Source organism: Neolamprologus multifasciatus, chromosome 10 (genome assembly GCF_963576455.1).
Source record: "Neolamprologus multifasciatus chromosome 10, fNeoMul1.2, whole genome shotgun sequence".
NCBI lineage: Eukaryota > Metazoa > Chordata > Actinopteri > Cichliformes > Cichlidae > Neolamprologus > Neolamprologus multifasciatus.
In genome coordinates this window covers 32,186,302-32,204,550 of record NC_140448.1, presented here as the reverse complement: position 1 = coordinate 32,204,550, position 18,249 = coordinate 32,186,302, and the positions used below count along the sequence as shown (strand labels likewise).

At 41.4% G+C, this 18,249-nt stretch overlaps 8 protein-coding genes across 8 annotated transcripts in view; 7 read left to right on the top strand and 1 right to left on the bottom strand.

The window, feature by feature from the left end:
• The window catches only part of LOC146510531 (glutamate receptor 1-like), a 441,677-nt gene that overhangs the window by 227,871 nt on the left and 195,557 nt on the right, over positions 1 to 18,249 (bottom strand). The gene's annotated exons all lie outside the window — the stretch shown is intronic.
• LOC146510549 (histone H4) lies at positions 101 to 496 on the top strand. The gene has a single exon (XM_085175387.1). It carries the CDS (start codon positions 136 to 138, stop codon positions 445 to 447), a length of 312 nt encoding a protein of 103 aa, XP_085031513.1. The 5' UTR covers positions 101 to 135; the 3' UTR covers positions 448 to 496.
• Positions 1,664 to 2,522, top strand: LOC146510548 (histone H2B 1/2). The gene has a single exon (XM_085175385.1). It carries the CDS (start codon positions 1,712 to 1,714, stop codon positions 2,084 to 2,086), a length of 375 nt encoding a protein of 124 aa, XP_085031511.1. The 5' UTR covers positions 1,664 to 1,711; the 3' UTR covers positions 2,087 to 2,522.
• Positions 4,521 to 4,919, top strand: LOC146510547 (histone H4). Its single transcript, XM_085175386.1, has one exon. It carries the CDS (start codon positions 4,559 to 4,561, stop codon positions 4,868 to 4,870), a length of 312 nt encoding a protein of 103 aa, XP_085031512.1. The 5' UTR covers positions 4,521 to 4,558; the 3' UTR covers positions 4,871 to 4,919.
• LOC146510546 (histone H2B 1/2) lies at positions 9,295 to 9,734 on the top strand. Its single transcript, XM_085175371.1, has one exon. It carries the CDS (start codon positions 9,339 to 9,341, stop codon positions 9,711 to 9,713), a length of 375 nt encoding a protein of 124 aa, XP_085031497.1. The 5' UTR covers positions 9,295 to 9,338; the 3' UTR covers positions 9,714 to 9,734.
• LOC146510545 (histone H3) lies at positions 11,044 to 11,552 on the top strand. Its single transcript, XM_085175370.1, has one exon. The coding sequence runs from the start codon at positions 11,090 to 11,092 to the stop codon at positions 11,498 to 11,500; it is 411 nt and encodes a 136-aa protein (XP_085031496.1). The 5' UTR covers positions 11,044 to 11,089; the 3' UTR covers positions 11,501 to 11,552.
• On the top strand, positions 16,045 to 16,679 carry LOC146510544 (histone H2A). Its single transcript, XM_085175005.1, has one exon. It carries the CDS (start codon positions 16,048 to 16,050, stop codon positions 16,465 to 16,467), a length of 420 nt encoding a protein of 139 aa, XP_085031131.1. The 5' UTR covers positions 16,045 to 16,047; the 3' UTR covers positions 16,468 to 16,679.
• LOC146510543 (histone H4) lies at positions 16,816 to 17,217 on the top strand. The gene has a single exon (XM_085175007.1). It carries the CDS (start codon positions 16,857 to 16,859, stop codon positions 17,166 to 17,168), a length of 312 nt encoding a protein of 103 aa, XP_085031133.1. The 5' UTR covers positions 16,816 to 16,856; the 3' UTR covers positions 17,169 to 17,217.

Here is an 18,249-nt window from a genome sequence, read left to right as displayed (position 1 = left end):
CGATTTGAAAAACATGGGCGGGGCCTTGTTCAAATTCGCCCTTTTTCTCTGTTACGTCCGGAGATGGGACACAAATAAACAGCCTCTGCCAAGTGAGACCCTATTCAACTTTGTTCCGTCAAAGAAACTGTAACCATGAGTGGAAGGGGCAAGGGAGGCAAAGGACTCGGAAAAGGAGGCGCCAAGCGTCACCGTAAAGTTCTCCGCGATAACATCCAGGGAATCACCAAACCCGCCATCCGCCGTCTTGCTCGCCGTGGCGGAGTGAAGCGTATCTCGGGTCTGATCTACGAGGAGACCCGCGGTGTGCTCAAGGTGTTCCTGGAGAACGTGATCCGTGACGCCGTCACTTACACCGAGCACGCCAAGAGGAAGACCGTGACCGCCATGGACGTGGTGTACGCTCTGAAGAGACAGGGCCGCACTCTGTACGGCTTCGGCGGTTAAACTCATTCACACCAACTGAAACAACCAAACGGCTCTTTTAAGAGCCACACACTTCCCTTTAAGAGCTTCGGTTTTAAATGTTCGTTATATGGGTTTATGTTCTTTTGGTCTGGACATATACGCTGACATATATTATGTGGTGGAAGGCTTTATGTTACGATAATGCATGACTCTTTAAATAAAAGCTTTTGTTTTAATTGGTGTTCAGAGCTATGATATGAAATCTGAGTAGGTGAATAAGTTAACTGCACTTCTCTTTAGTAGTGTCCGACTCTGGAGGTTATTCCTAATGTGGTCGTGAGGCAGGGTTCATCCTGGACAGGTTTCCCATTTCAGGGGTAACATGGTCTCAATTTTATTTTCCACAACACTGGAGTGAACAAATTTGGCGAAGCGAAGTAGTAATAGTGATGTGTTCACATTAACGGACATTATCACTGAATACACAATAAGTAAATATTACATAGAGCAATCACCGGAATAACTGTATTGTCAAATACTGGATTTAAATCAAATCACGTTTATTGTCACATCACATGTGCAGGTACACTGGTACAGTACATGCGAGTGAAATTCTTGTGTGCGAGCTTCACAGGCAGCAGAGTTGTGCAAAAATACAATAACATAAAACAAGCAAAATATAAGAATGGCTAAATCTGAGACTAATAAATATATGTACAATATATAATAATATATGCATTACTGAGTAGTATATGCATTTGTTGAATTATGTAATGCATGTTTATTTAGGTAAAAACCTGTTTATATGCTAGGACTATAAAGTCCTTCAATGGTAAAAACGATGCATGTGATTTAAAAAATGTCTAGTTTGGTTGCTCCAATAAGAAATATTACATAATGTTTTCAGTTTGATATCAAGAAGAACACAAATACATTTCTGAGAACAAACATCTATGATCACTAACTGTAGAAGCACAGATTCTTTAAATTCTTATTTCTTCCAAATATCTCACAAGTTTCACTTTAACGTGCACATTTCAATCTACTTTCTTTAACTAGTGCCACAATCCCGACGTGTCGCGTTGTGAATGTTAAATATAGTCCAGTGAATGAAAGCTGAAGGTCCTATTTTTTTCCATTGTGAGACTGCGCAGTAGCAATTTACCCACCAAAGAAAGGGAGCAACAGCTCGACCAATGACAGGCGGGGATCTGCACAGCCTTATTTGCATACAGCGGAAATAAAAGAGAGCCGCTCTGCGCTGACGGGCACATTCTCTGCTTTGAAGAAGCAAAGAAGGAAAATGCCTGAACCCGCCAAGTCCGCGCCCAAGAAGGGCTCCAAGAAAGCCGTGACCAAAACCGCCGGCAAGGGCGGCAAGAAGAAGAGAAAGACCAGGAAGGAGAGCTACGCCATCTACGTGTACAAGGTGCTGAAGCAGGTGCACCCCGACACCGGCATCTCCTCCAAGGCCATGAGCATCATGAACTCGTTCGTCAACGACATCTTCGAGCGCATCGCCTCTGAAGCCTCCCGCCTGGCTCACTACAACAAGCGCTCCACCATCACCTCCAGGGAGATCCAGACCGCCGTGCGCCTCCTGCTTCCCGGTGAGCTGGCCAAGCACGCCGTGTCCGAGGGCACCAAGGCCGTGACCAAGTACACCAGCTCCAAGTAAACTGCAGCTCTACTGCACCCACCCAACGGCTCTTTTCAGAGCCACCCACTTCTTCTGAAGAGCACATGTCCTGAGATTTTCCACTGCAGTTGTTTGGTGATGATAATAACAAATCCTACACACTATCTGCCTCATAATTATTAAATGGTACACTGATACAGTCTTAAATCTGCGAATGACATTACAGATGTGTATTCTGCAGGGTTTGATGATGCTAGCTCACCACAGCAGTCAACACTGTTTTTCTTTAGACTGTTCCCCAAGGCTCCTGGTTCTCTCCACTGGAGTGAATGTTAAAATTCAGACCAGCTGCTTTCATTTGCATGTTTTCATATGACACTGTTGGATACTACTATATTCTATGTGGAATCTTTAGAACATACTCCATAGTCCAAAGATAAAGCCATCATAAAATAAAAACTTTTTTTCTACGACAGTTTTGCCCGTTTCTGTTAATTTTGTTTTCAGTATTCCATGTCATAATATTCCTCTTGTTCTCCCGATATCCAGGAGAACAAAGGTTTTAAGAAGTTGCCTTTTTGGGGTAATTTAAAAATAGGTATAAGTTTGAGTTTAGAGTATGGTGCCAATCATATTTATTCTCTGTAATAGTCTGGATATTCATATTTCAGCCATTTGTATATATTAGAGATATTTCACATGTTATAACTTTTTGAAAATATTATTCTATTTAATTCAGTCTGCTATGGTTTTTATTGACTTGGAGGAACTGTAACCACATAATTTCCTTTGGGATTAATAACATTCTGATTAGGAATTTCTGAAAAAAAATATTACATTAAAACACTGTTTTAACAAATTACTTTTTAAAAGACAAGCTTTTTGATAAAACTGCATTCTGCCCAATAATCACCTAAAGCTGGATTCATGGACGAAGAGAGCCATACGGGAGATAAGGAAGGTCAAAGGACATGTCTGCTTTTGAGCATCGGTAGGGCCAAAATGGCAGTATTCTTACGCCCATTATGAGTAAAAAGTAATGTGTAAACTTGACCTGGGAAAGGAATAATCTGCTCATCTACACAGGTCTCAGCAGACTGAAGCTTGCACTCTGACAAGAGACAAGCTCATTTGTTAACATGATGAATCTTGAAGAATCTGTCATGAGTTATTTCATTGGCTATAATGAGATCAGCTGAGCAGCTGATTTTGTTTCATGTAAAAAATAACCCAGATTTAAAAGGGTTGAAATTGGATTGAGAAAGAGCAAAGTAATGTGGTTTAGTGCACTTCTAGCAAATATACACCAGTCTGCTGAGATCATGGAAAGCCTGTGTAGATTGAGCAGAGGTATTTCAGCTGTGCAAGAGAAACAAAATCCCCCAGTGTAAAAGATCGAGCTTTCACATTACTTCTAATCCATAGTGGATTGTGGGTGTTGTTACTCCGTCCCTAATCCGGCTCCTTGAAAGCTTGTTTACTGATTTACTCGTCCTCAAACATGTCACCTTCCTGCTGCAATGTCTGGATCTGCTCCACCTCATCTCCCAAAAGCTCAAAGCCTAACCCTCCTTCCACAAACTTGAATCAAATCCTTTCTAGCTCTTTCAGCCCTCAGCTTTTTGAAGTATTAAAAATGGGAGGTTTTAAGTCCTGCTGTCCACCACAAAGGACAATGAATAAGTTTTATTGTGAAAGGGTTAAACTTATTGTACATTTATGACATCTTAATAAACCAAATTGAAGATTGTAGTGTGGAAGAAACAATTTCATCTTTAAGAGAAACAGTATCTCTGAAAACAGTTATCACGTAACCTCCCTGATTGCCATAGAACGTGGAAGCCGCAGTGCCTGCCATTTTGACAAAAAGTTATTGTTCTCAGTTTCTGTTATTTTAAATGAATGACATTGCAAGAATGTGTACTGCAAATTTTTTCAGTCTATCTGTTTATATTTATATCTACTTATATTTTGAGTTTTAAAGCAGTAAAGACAGCAGGAAAATTGTACGAGTTTTAAAGATGCATTTTCATTTGCAGTAAGTGCTTCAAGAACAAAATAAAATGAAAAATGCTAGTTGTTTGAAAACAAAAACAGACTTTGCTCAGACATCATGAGGAGGCTTTGGTGTGAGTCTTTATGATAGATGTGTAGATAGTTTACTGGTAGTATTCTCACATCTCCACATTTGATTTAGGCCAGGTGTTTAGGCTGGATATCATCTTTGATGGAACCCTGTCAGGGATTTGTGTCTCTTCCAACCTCGAATCATGTGTTAGACTAATGAGTTAATCACTATATTATATCTTATTAAAAACAAATAAAGCTGAAATCGGTTCAGGTCCACACTGGGGCAGGAAAGTAGGCGGGGCTCATGAAATTTGATTCACCAAAAAAAGAAAAACAAAACACGGCAACGGTCTTCTATTACGTCCGCCACTCAGAGATAAGACTAGAGAGCTCGCGTGGGACGGTATTCAACTTTGTTCGGTCAAGGAAGAAACTGTAACCATGAGTGGAAGGGGCAAGGGAGGCAAAGGACTCGGAAAAGGAGGCGCCAAGCGTCACCGTAAAGTTCTCCGCGATAACATCCAGGGAATCACCAAACCCGCCATCCGCCGTCTTGCTCGCCGTGGCGGAGTGAAGCGTATCTCGGGTCTGATCTACGAGGAGACCCGCGGTGTGCTCAAGGTGTTCCTGGAGAACGTGATCCGTGACGCCGTCACTTACACCGAGCACGCCAAGAGGAAGACCGTGACCGCCATGGACGTGGTGTACGCTCTGAAGAGACAGGGCCGCACTCTGTACGGCTTCGGCGGTTAAACTCATTCACACCAACTGAAACAACCAAACGGCTCTTTTAAGAGCCACACACACCTCCCTTTAAGAGCGTTCTTTGAGGTTTCCTATCCTGTCAATCTTCTGATTCCAAACTATGAAAAGGCATTTGGTTAACTAGTCTCACTAACAAGTCAAAGGCATGTGGTAGTTACTAAGACTATCAAGGAGTCACTTGGCATGGTTGTCTCTGAACCTTCAGCTTTTGAGTATGACAAACGTTTGTGTAACAAGGCAAATACAAGCAGTGACATGTTTTTCTTTAAGCCACACACAAAGGACATATAGCTTCAGTGTGTCTGCTAAACCTGATCAGTTCAAAATACCATCATGAAAATTGTCACGTGTTTTGTCGCTTTCATAAAGGACAGAATCAGAAGGACTTTGTTTATTCCCATGGGGGCAATTAACATACAACAGAGCAGCATAGCATTGAAGATAGACCTGGCATATACAGCCAATAAGAGTGAGATAATAAATACACAAATTACAGTTTTGAAATTAAAGTGACTGAAAGGTGAATAAATAACTGAGTAAAGTGTCGGCAGTGTAAAAAGAGTGTAGTTTATGTTTGGGTGTGGGGAAATGGTCTTATCTGCTGGAGTTAAAAAGCAGAGTGGCTTTGGGGACAAAGGTGGCTCTCCTCCTTTCAGTCCTGCAGGAAATGCAGCGGATGCGTCGCCCAGAGGGGAGCCATTGAAATGCGGGGTGAAGAATGTGAGAGGGGTCGATGATTTTGGCTGCCTGTCTAAGGGCCTGTTGGCTGAAAACCTGTGCCAGAGTTCTGACAGGCAGGCCAATGATTTTAGAGCACACTGATGCAGTGTGCTGCAGTCTGTTCCTGTATGAAGGCTGAGGGAGTGGAACCAGCAGGTGATGGAGAAGGTCATGATGCTTTCCAGGAAGGCATAGTAAAAAAAGTCATCATGATGGGTGTGCTGACTCCAAAGGAGTTGAGTTTCCCAAGGAGGTATAGCTGTTGGTGGCACTTCTTGAGAATCTCCTCAGTGTTGGCAGAGAATTTCAGAAGGTTGTCAAAGATGGTTCCCAGGTAACTCAACTACCTCCACTGGCTTCCCGTGGATCCCTCTGCCTACTGGAGAAGGTCACCACCATCTCTTTGGTTTTGCTCACGTTCAATTCAATTTTGGTGCTGTCACACCACTCTACAAACTCCTGCAGAGCGGCCCGTGGTGTTGTGAGGGGATACACAATTAAAGCATATATAGAATAATTAAACAACAATGATCTCTGGTTCAAATTCACAAAGATGGTGGTGGCACTTATGTTATAAGTTGTTGCTGGAAATTCAAAGGATACTCATTTTCAGGCAGCATCTTTTTTTTAAAGCCTTTATTTTCAAGTTACATGGCAATTTACATCAAAGCACATGTCAAGACAACAATTTGCAACACAAACACAGAAAGAATAGAGTTAAAAAAAACATACTCAAAATTATTTATATATTCATATGTTTAAAAGATCCCAAGGTAAAGGACTATTGTTCTTCTGTTTTCTCCTCCTCAGATCTGGAAAAATGTTTTTACCAACAGCCTCACTGCTAATCATTTTTTTATTTCCCAACCACTTTAGTTCTTGTTTTCCAAATGTGGGTATTAATAATACACATGATTAACCAGAAAAGCCATCTTTTACTATCAAGCATTTTTCTTACTTTATAGCTTTTATGTTGTTATCAATGTCAAATCCCACCCTAGCCATTTGTTGTCTAATTTCTGTTGTTCTATAACAAGATCACAGCAGATGTTCCAACGTTTCATCCCCAGCACACTGTGACTTTGGACATTCCTTAGTAGTAACGTAGAAGCTTCAATGGACTACTCCAATGGACTACAATTTCTACTCTCTGATTAGAAATTGTACTACACATTTCTTTCAGTTTGATTTCCAATTAAAGCTGGACACAAACATATGTGGTTTGAGAAATCAGAGCATGAACAACTAACAATGAATTTAATACCATTAAATTCATTGTTAGTTGTTAGTTAGTCATTAATACTGCATTTAATACCATAATTCCCTCCACACTCACCACCAAGCTGGAGCATCTGGGACTCAGCTCATCTATGTGTCAGTGGATCTCCAACTTCCTAACTGGCAGACCACAGGCAGTAAGGATGGGCGGACATGTCTCAGCCTCCACCACTCTCTGCACTGGAGCCCCCCAGGGGTGTGTTCTGAGCCCCCTGCTGTACTCCTTGTACACATATGACTGTGTGGCCACTACCAGCTCCACCACCATCATCAAGTTTGCTGACGACACCGTCGTGGTGGGCCTGATCTCTGAGAACAACGAGACGCCCTACCTGAAGGAGATTAGGAATCTGGAGAACTGGTGCCAGAGGAACAACCTCCTTCTAAACGTCAGTAAGACAAAGGAGTTGATAGTGGACTTCAGCACTAAGCAGGAGAGGAACTACCAGACCCCCGTCATCAACGAGTGCCCAGTGGAGAGAGTGGACAGCTTCAAATACCTCGGAGTTCACATCACGCAGGACCTGTCATGGTCCTGTCACATCAACACCGTGGTGAAAAAGGCCTGTCAGCGTCTCTACCACCTCAGACGCTTGAGAGACTTCCGACTGCCCTCCAAGGTGCTCAGGAACTTTTACTCCTGCACCATAGAGAGCATCCTGACGGGAAACATCTTAACCTGGTTCAGGAACAGCACCATGGAGGACAGACGAGCTCTACAGAGGGTTGTGCGTTCAGCTGAGCGCACCATCCGCTCAGAGCTCCCTGACCTGCACTCAATCTACAGCAGGCGGTGCTGGACCAAGGCCAGGAAGATCGTGAAGGACCTCAGCCATCCCAACAACGGACTGTTCTCTCTGTTGAGGTCAGGAAAGCGATTCCGCTCCCTGAAGACCAACACAGAGAGACTGAGGAGGAGCTTCTTCCCGCAGGCGATACGGTCTCTCAATCACACCACCACACAGTACTGACCCACACATATAGTTCTTACACACACACTGGACATTGTTTTGCACTTCATCACTTAAACCACTTTAAGCATATTTGCACTGCACAAGACACTATATAATGTGGATTGCACAACACTGGACATTATATTCCTCATTTCCAGTTAATATTTGTACAGCTGCTGTTATTGTGTGTATATATATATTTATATTTATACTTCTTCATACATTCTTATATATTTCTATACTGTGTATTTTGTTGTACAGTTATTTTATTTTCAACTTTAATTTATATATTTTATCTTATTCTTTCCCAGTTAAATTTACCATTCATTCTAATTTGTGTTGTACAGTTATCTCATTCTTAACTTAATTTTTATATTTTATTTTATTTTATTTTATTCCTTCCTGGTTAAATTTACCCTTTTTTATTTTCATATTTATTTCCTATCTTATTCATAGCCTTCTCTTTTTTTTCTTTAGGTCACGAGCAGTTGTCCAAGCATTTCACTGCATATCGTACTGTGTATGACTGTGTATGTGACAAATAAAAAATTTGAATTTGAATTTGAATTTGAAATGAAGCAGCATAAATTCTCTTATGTCCCAAATACCTCTCTGTTTCCCTAAAACACTGCATAAATGTCATGAAATCTGCTTTCTCAGCATCACTGAAAAAGACGAGCCGCATTTCATAGGTTCAAACCGACTTCCCACCACCACTTTCATGTGTTAAAAAAACATAAATTACTGAACTTCAATAACGTAGTGAAACTTAAAAGAGTGTGTTTAATATATAAAGTCTTACACTCCCTTGCTCCACCACCACTAAAGCAGTTCATTAGGCATAAAGAAAGCTCAGACAGGACCACTCGAGCTACAATCCGAGGAGACTTGTTTATACCCCACAGACGGACAGCATTTGGGCAGAACGTCCTCTCTGTCAAGGGAGGCCATCTGTGGAACAGTCTTCCTCAACCCATTAGAGAATGCTCGACATTCAATTTGTTTAAGGCACAGGTTAAAAACTGGTTATGGACAAATCAAGTGTGTGATCATGTATGAGTTGTATAGTTTTAATGTTTTATTTGGGAACAGAATGGTGTGTATGTGTAAGTTTGGTGATGGAGTTTTTATTATGAATGAATGATGAATTTTTATGAATTATTATGTCTATTTTTTTATGCTTAAGGACAACAGATGGAAATTAGCCCTTGGCTATAATCTGGTATGTTTACATTCATGTATTTTTTTTTTTTTTAACATTTATGTTCATTAACATGCACTGTCCTAAATAAATAAATAAATTAAACAGAGGGCTGTTGCCGAGGTTTCCTTTACTTTACATTGTGCGACTGCCAGTAACTTTTCACCCACCAAAGAAAGGGAGCAACAGCTCGACCAATGACAGGCGGGGATCTGCACAGCCTTATTTGCATACAGCGGAAATAAAAGAGAGCCGCTCTGCGCTGACTGACACATTCTCTGCTGCGAAGAAGCAAAGAAGGAAAATGCCTGAACCCGCCAAGTCCGCGCCCAAGAAGGGCTCCAAGAAAGCCGTGACCAAAACCGCCGGCAAGGGCGGCAAGAAGAAGAGAAAGACCAGGAAGGAGAGCTACGCCATCTACGTTTACAAGGTGCTGAAGCAGGTGCACCCCGACACCGGCATCTCCTCCAAGGCCATGAGCATCATGAACTCGTTCGTCAACGACATCTTCGAGCGCATCGCCTCTGAAGCCTCCCGCCTGGCTCACTACAACAAGCGCTCCACCATCACCTCCAGGGAGATCCAGACCGCCGTGCGCCTCCTGCTTCCCGGTGAGCTGGCCAAGCACGCCGTGTCCGAGGGCACCAAGGCCGTGACCAAGTACACCAGCTCCAAGTAAACTGCAGCTCTACTGCATCCACCCAACGGCTCTTTTCAGAGCCACCCACTTCTTCTGAAGAGCACCTCCGAATGAGTGAGGAGAATTAAAAAGCTACTAACCATAAAATCACCGTTAACTGAAATATCATTTGCTCATTAAAAGTAGGAACAACAGTTTTTGCAAATAAAGTATACACAATTGCTGTGCTTAAATTGTTTCACTAGCGATGTGTCGAATCACCATTTAAACGTTGTTCTTTGTGTTGTGTATGTAACAGTCTTCCCACATACATCGCACACAGCATCATTTCTATGCTGAATGTAAATACATGATCTGTGAACAAAGTCAAGTTTGCGTGTTTTGTGTCTGGGCTCCTTATTGGCTGCACTCTTGCGGAGGCGTTGCACACACATGAATAAGAGGCGGAAGGCAATTGTAGTCCCTACTAACAGGGTACTGCCCACTATTCTCCCTGGATATTTATTTTTTCATATGGGAATTGATCCTGCAACATGAAACTATGGTATTGATATTTCAGGATCGCCCCTCATGCCACACCCCTCAGTCAGTGATGAGACGGTAGACAACGGTGAGGAGGAGAGGAGAGCCGGCTCTCTGAAAACAGCCGAACTTTCCATCAGTAGTCGCAACTGTGGCTTACTGTTTTCCAAGTGCGTTAAATAATCCACATGACAAACAAGAACAAACTTTTACTGTAAGTAAGATGCCTTCAGAATGTAAGACATGAACATGTCAACTTGTATCAAGTTAGAGCTACAACAGGAAAAACTGGGCTTTGGCAGTAAAACCGGTTTGACTCGGATCGCATTTAAAACCAAAGCAGGATCAAGATAAGCCTGTCTATCACTTTATTTTTCTTTACACTGGTTTGAATATCACTGTAGTGATATGTTGTTTCCGTGACATAAAAGTATTATATTTTACAATAATATATTATTATATAATATTTATTATTATAAAATTAAACATGTAAGACATGAATCCTTACAATAACTACGTTATACAGAAGCCCAATAAAGGATTTTAAACACAGGTCCATCCAGGCTGTGTTTATATTATTAATTAAACTAATTAATAATGACGGCCGTTGTAATGTATTGTTCTAAAATTAGTCTTTAATCTTTTTTAAACGTACTTTTAATCTCGTATCCATAAAGGCGCGCATTTCAACCGCCTTGAAGGGAGTGGTTTCCTTTAAATTCAAATTCAACTCCTCTTGGTCCAATAGCTGGGCTGATCCCGAACACGCGGGATACTTGTCTGAACCAATCAGCGCTACCCTAGCTCTGCCTGTTCCAATATAAGCGCGCGAGTCACCCCGCTGAAGTATTCGTCTTTTGCTGAGAAGACAAGTGACTCGCATAAGGAAGAAAATGGCCAGGACCAAGCAAACTGCTCGTAAATCCACCGGAGGAAAAGCTCCCAGGAAGCAGCTCGCTACCAAGGCTGCCCGTAAGAGCGCCCCAGCCACCGGAGGCGTGAAGAAGCCCCATCGTTACAGACCTGGTACCGTTGCTCTGAGGGAGATCCGCCGCTACCAGAAGTCCACCGAGCTGCTGATCCGTAAGCTGCCGTTCCAGCGCCTGGTCAGGGAGATCGCTCAGGACTTCAAGACCGACCTACGCTTCCAAAGCTCAGCCGTCATGGCTTTGCAGGAGGCTAGCGAGGCTTACCTGGTTGGTCTGTTTGAAGATACTAACCTGTGCGCCATCCATGCCAAGAGGGTCACCATCATGCCCAAAGACATCCAGCTGGCCCGCCGCATTCGCGGAGAGAGGGCTTAAACTGTTCTGCGACCAGTTTACACAAAACACAACGGCTCTTTTAAGAGCCACACATCTTCAGTAAGAGAATGGGATTTCTTTTATTCATACTCAACTCAACATATTTCTCATATTGATAACATTTTATCAGCTTGTCTGAAGCCTTGTCACCTATTGTTTAAAGACTGGGAGCCAATTGAAATGGATTAATTACATAAGTAAAACTTCCATTACTTAATATTCAAATTTTGTGATTAATGCTTATGACAAATATCTTAAGATAGCCAAAAAAAAAAAGGTTGAGTGTTTGTAGTTTCAAGAACCAGACCTAGTGAAGTTAATTTGTTAATACTTTACATGGCTGTAGCATGACTACTTGTCTGCAAAGGATGATCCTGCTGGAAGGGTGCAAAATGAATAAGGGAAGTCTAAGATATGCAAGTGGCAGTGAATCTGTCAGAAGTTGCCCCACAAGCTGTGTTGGTTTTTGGTGAATATGATGGAACGTATCAAAAAAAAGTACCAATATATACCGAGAGTTGCAGTTTTTACCCTTTTAGTAAGACTGTGCATGCAGTTATCATTAGTGATGTGTGGATCGATACAGATTCCTCCGATACCAGTCATTTATGTTCTAGAATCGATTCTCATATTAAAATATAGATATTTTAGTAATGTAGGGTAAATTTGTAGTTTATCATTAACAGGAAACAATATCATTTGGATTGTCTACATCGGAAGGAACTACTTCCTCTTCCGCCTTTAATAGTCATGTGCGAAATACGGCTGTATAAATGTGTCGCAGCCCCACTCACAACAATGGCTGGGTGTAAATGGAGTAATCTGTGAACGTATTTTACCTCCACAAACAGCCAAGATGCGGTTTGTGAGACATGTGGCAAGAAAGTGAGGTGTTGTGGCAACACCATTTACCTCGTCAAACACCTCAGTAAGTCATATCACAGAATATGACGAGCGTATGTTGAGGCGAACTGAAGACGAGGAGGGGGACAGGTGCTGCTAGGGCGAGACAGACGTCTCTCGAGGAGACCTTTAGTGCTGCAGGCAGGCAACATGCTCAAATGGTATACAACTTCAGTTTTCTGTATGATAATTCTGCATTAAGTGATAAGAACAAGTAATCTGACGTCCTGTAATCATTATGAAGCTATAATTTGAGGTACAATAAAAGATACAGTTAAAAAAAAAAAAAGTTTTTGCACAAAGTATCGGATCAGTATCGCCGATACCACCCTGAATTATACTTGGTATCGGATTGGAAAGAAAATCAGTGGTATCGCACATCACTAGTTATCATTTCTTCTAAAAAAAAACGCTAAAATAAAGATAACGCTAAAACAAATTGCACAACAACGTGTGTACAAATTTCCTGCTCCGTCTTGGCCTCAGGATGTATAGAGGCAAGAATCAAGTGCACCCAAAAGGACTTATTAGCCCTCTTCGTGCTCAGCACGAACAGGGAGAGTGAGAGACTAACAGAGCTGCAGTAGAGCATCACATATGGTCAATGGTAACTTTATTGTCCCCAGTAGGAAATTGATTTGCAGTCTGTCTGTACAGAGAGACAAAAACAGCCCAAATTTTATCATTAAAAAAGTGCAATGTGCAGTGGCAACACCCTTATGGTTTAGTACAACAGCAGCTGGTATAAAAGAGACACTCTTTGTCTTCACTGCAGGCACTTTATACTAACGACCTGAGGGAAGCAGCTGAAAATCATTAAAGAGAGGACGCTCTGAGCATAACATGACAGAGGTTGCCTTCCTCAGCACCTTTAGCAACTTGCAAGACCAAGATCATTGTTACTACAGGACTCAAAAGTCACAACATAAATGTAAAAGTTTTAGAAACCCATGGATTTTATTCTAAGTTACTTAATAAACTGTTGCAACCCAAAGAGCATATAAGCAATAATTTTATATCTCTACAAAGTCAGCCTCAGGTGTTCCTTCATCTCACCAGGTGTATCAATTAGCAGTTAAATTGAGGTAACACCTGAAGAGTATTGCAGGGGTGTTGAACTCCAGGCCTCGAGGGCCGGTGTCCTGCAAGTTTTAGATAACACCATGGGTCAACACACCTTAATCAATTGATTAGTTCAGTAGTAGGCCTCTGGAGAACTTCGGCTGTATCCCAATTCAGGGTCTGCAGCCTTAAAGTACGCAGCCTCAATGGTCCTCAAGGGCCGCGTACTCAAAGACTGCTAAGGCCGGAAGTGCGAGGCTTGTGAAATGGGGCGGTCTAGCCTCCGTCACGCTGCCCAGGTTGCTTAGCAACCATGATAGCTGGATGTGGTTGACAGAAATGAAGGAGAACATATTTTGTCCGTTTGTTTGTTTCTACATGAGCTTTGTGTGATTTAATAAGTATCTGAGGCTGAGACCACAGGACTGTAAAACATGATTGTTGGGCTTCATTTCTGTACTGAACAGGTATTTAAGATTAGCTAGTAAATAACAATTAGCTGATGTTGTTCATGAGACTAAAGTCATCTCACTGTGGTAATGTAAATATAATATGGCCAATATTATAGTTATTATATTAATCATTATAAGTTATTACAGCAGTGAGTTTGAACTCCCAAATCAAATCACTTCTATTGTCACATCACATGTGCAGGTACACTGGTACAGCACATGTGAGTGAACTCTGTGTCAAACACTGACCTTCAGTAAAGATTCAAGTTGCAGCTTTTTATATGTCCTATCACCTTAAATCTTCACTCAAAGACACTCTTTGACAGTGTATATACAGATGTATTATATATAAGAGACAAATATTGTTCCTTCAGTATGTTGGCATTACTAAATTTGGTTCAATGCTTACATATATGTATAAAAAACAAAATGTACGAGTTGTGATAACTGTTTCTGATAGAATGAAGAGTAGACTGATATATGAAATATTCCTTTATTGGGTGAGAAAATCAGATCATGTCATAAGTGCTTTAAGTCATACAGAATAGATATCAGAGCCTTAAACAGGCTGACTTCTGCTAAATGGGTCAAACTGGGCAGAAAGTCTACAAACACATAACATCCTTATAGAATATGATGTAACACTATAGATCAACTTAGCTCAGAATATATAAAGCATATAAACAATTACAGCAATATGACTTTAATTATCCACAAAATCATCACATTCTCTGTAAGATTAAGGTCGACTATTGTATTATTATATTTTAAAGGCTTTAAAAACAAATTAATGCTGAACGTACAAACATCGCTAATGGAAAATAACTTTGCCGACATGTGGCCAACGTTAATGTTTTAATGTTCCTCATTATTAAACATTTGCACATAAATAAGTGATATAATATTCAGTACTTACTTTTATCAGTTTACTCTTGGGCCGCTCAGCTTCTGCCGTCTGCGGCAAAATTATCCACACCAACTGCCGCGCTATGAATTGTGAGATATGTTGGGCCACGAAGTCTACACTGCCACAGCCTTAAAATTCAGGGAAATGAAGGACGCATGTGAGGGCCGCATTTCGAGCAGCCTTTGAATTGGCGCTGTGACGTAATCGGCCTTAAAATGCAGCCTTTAAGGCTGCAGACCCTGAATTGAGATACAGCCTTCAAGACATGTTGAGGAGGCCATTTAGCCATTTCACTCAGCTGTGTTGGATCAAGGACACATCCTAAACCTGCACGACATTGGCCTTCGAGGCCTGGAGTTCGAGACCTGTGTATTAGAGCATAAGAACAAACTTAAACCTCCCATTATCCTTATTGTATTGTATTTAGTTAGCACAAGTTGGAAATGTTTTATTTAAATATCATTTATTTGGACTACATGGAAACCTGCACAGTTTATTGTTGTTTTTAAGACTACCAATATAAGAGAGAACACTGTGTTTGTCTATCTATAGATCGATAGACTGCTAGATACACATAGATAGATATACATAAATATTCTCACACAGGCTCAAACACCTGTTAAAGTGAGATAAGATTGAATGCCTGATGAGGTACTGAGGTACAAATTTAAAACCTTTGTTGGTTTGATGTTATCACTGACTCCCTGATGCTATTTTAGGTCATGGTGATAAATAATGTGTGTGATCTAACACTGATGAGATTCAGTGTTACGAATTTTAAAAATACACTGGAATAAATGTGAATGTTCAGAGCTGTTTTCGAGCTAGAATATAACAGAAGATTCAAGTTTTCCAACTGCAAAGTAAGATGAAGAGTCCAGTTTCATACACAAGTAAAGAATATATATATATATATATATATATATATATATATATATATATATATATATATATATATATTTTGGGTAATATTTTCTTATATTTCCTTGTATAGAGTTGAATTAAACAACTTAATATGTATTTTGGAGTTACTGTTATATATTTCAGTATTTCCAGGGTGAATTACTAAAATCGTTTATAGCATATCGATTCGTACAGTATAAAACGGAAGTTGAATGTGAGGTTTGACGTCATCTCTAATCTGATTGGACGCTGTTTCTCACGATCCCGATAACCAATGAGCGAACAGCTGAAGTAGTATATAAAGCTGGTATTGAGGGTGTATGAGTTATACTTTTCTCCTGTCAATAAAAGAGAAATCAAACAAGATGTCGGGACGTGGAAAAACCGGAAAAGCGAAGGCGAAGCCGAAGACTCGTTCCAGCCGCGCTGGATTGCAGTTTCCCGTCGGTCGTGTCCACAGGCTGTTGAGGAAGGGCAACTATGCTGAACGTGTTGGTGCTGGCGCCCCGGTGTACCTCGCAGCTGTGCTGGAGTATCTTACTGCTGAGATCCTGGAGTTGGCTGGGAACGCCGCCCGTGACAACAAGAAGACTAGGATCATCCCCCGCCACCTGCAGCTGGCCGTCCGCAATGACGAGGAGTTGAATAAGCTTCTGGGCGGAGTGACGATCGCTCAGGGCGGCGTGCTGCCCAATATCCAGGCCGTGCTGTTACCCAAGAAGACTGAGAAGGCCAAATAAAATCCAACGACCACCTTTAATAAGCTAAAGGCTCTTTTAAGAGCCACTCACAACCTCAAAGAGCTACGTTTTCCTAGATTTAAGTAATGCAACATCATAGTAAACAACAACGGTGTGTTCAGTTCACTGCCAAATTGTACATGTTAAATTGATAGCTTTACTCCGATTTTAAAGCCACAATATGTTTACATGCTGTATGTGCTCACGCGGATGTACGACTTAAGCATAAAAGCTAATGAAACTCCACTCCGTCAGCATAGGCTGATTTGCGAGTTTGCGTGCACCAGTAGTCAGGGGTTCTCTATTACGTCCGCAGATCGCTCATAAAGACAGAATCCGCTGCTGTGACTTTCATTCGACGTTGTTCGGTCAAAGAAGAAACTTTAACCATGAGTGGAAGGGGCAAGGGAGGCAAAGGACTCGGAAAAGGAGGCGCCAAGCGTCACCGTAAAGTTCTCCGCGATAACATCCAGGGAATCACCAAACCCGCCATCCGCCGTCTTGCTCGCCGTGGCGGAGTGAAGCGTATTTCAGGTCTGATCTACGAGGAGACCCGCGGTGTGCTCAAGGTGTTCCTGGAGAACGTGATCCGTGACGCCGTCACTTACACCGAGCACGCCAAGAGGAAGACCGTGACCGCCATGGACGTGGTGTACGCTCTGAAGAGACAGGGCCGCACTCTGTACGGCTTCGGCGGTTAAACTCATTCACACCAACTGAAACAACCAAACGGCTCTTTTAAGAGCCACACACCTCCATTTAAGAGCTTTGTTCTAATACGATGTACTGTTTATAATATGGCAACAGAAGGAATCTCGCATTTCGGACGTTCTTTATTCAGCAAATCAAGATTATGTTAAACTATAACTGGTTCCGACACTTGCATTTTGTTTTTTGTCTTTAAGCTGTAGCATAAAATTGTTTAATCCAGTCAAAAAGGGAAGTTGTGTGTAAACATCATCCTCTGAAGGAGACATTATTTCTCTGAAATTACAAACTCTGTCCTTACAATCTTGTTATCAAGATAAAGCTAACACATGGGAAATTTCATCAGAGGTGTAAATATTGAAGCAGATATTACTCATAAGTAAGATTTTATCCTTGTCTAATTTTTTTTTAAATTTAGCATATAACCCTTTGGAAAAATATGCCTCAGATCACATTTGGTTCCAGGATTTCAGTAACCAACATATAAACATCATCTGTGCAAAGATTCATGTTTCTACAGTGAAACATTACAGCCCCGTCAAGATATGAATATCCCGACGTTGTACAAAAATGTCCAATTTTGGCATACAATTGGACACCATGCCAGTTGATTTTTTTTTTAAGGTATTAAAGATCAGACATTAATTAATTTTATTATAAGGCCTAAACATGCTTTTTTTTAACATATATTTTTGAAGAATTAACCACACATTTACATGGTAATGGCCCTTTTCTGCCGTGTGTATAGAGCATTTGATTGGCCTCTGGCCCTTTAAACTCTGAGGGGCTGAAACTTTGGTTTCTTTTGGTCTATTTGCATGATTGACATCTCTTTAATCATTTGAGCCAATAGATTCATAGTAAAGATGCCACATTCACGTCACTCCAACCAATCAGACGTTGTGATGCCAAAACCCACGTGGGCCCAAATTTACTGCATGTGGCGTCTGTTCAGTCACGTGTCTGTAGGTGGGTCTAAAATGGAGGTTGTTGACGAAAACTGCTCTGATGCGGGCTAGGTAGGCATTGTAGCTATAGCTACTGTTAGTCACGTGGCTACCGGCTACCTGCGAA

Bases quoted from the DNA above. Each gene is read 5' to 3' on its own strand.
- LOC146510549 (XM_085175387.1), top strand. From the start codon at position 136: ATGAGTGGAAGGGGCAAGGGAGGCAAAGGACTCGGAAAAGGAGGCGCC.
- LOC146510548 (XM_085175385.1), top strand. From the start codon at position 1,712: ATGCCTGAACCCGCCAAGTCCGCGCCCAAGAAGGGCTCCAAGAAAGCC.
- LOC146510547 (XM_085175386.1), top strand. From the start codon at position 4,559: ATGAGTGGAAGGGGCAAGGGAGGCAAAGGACTCGGAAAAGGAGGCGCC.
- LOC146510546 (XM_085175371.1), top strand. From the start codon at position 9,339: ATGCCTGAACCCGCCAAGTCCGCGCCCAAGAAGGGCTCCAAGAAAGCC.
- LOC146510545 (XM_085175370.1), top strand. From the start codon at position 11,090: ATGGCCAGGACCAAGCAAACTGCTCGTAAATCCACCGGAGGAAAAGCT.
- LOC146510544 (XM_085175005.1), top strand. From the start codon at position 16,048: ATGAGTTATACTTTTCTCCTGTCAATAAAAGAGAAATCAAACAAGATG.
- LOC146510543 (XM_085175007.1), top strand. From the start codon at position 16,857: ATGAGTGGAAGGGGCAAGGGAGGCAAAGGACTCGGAAAAGGAGGCGCC.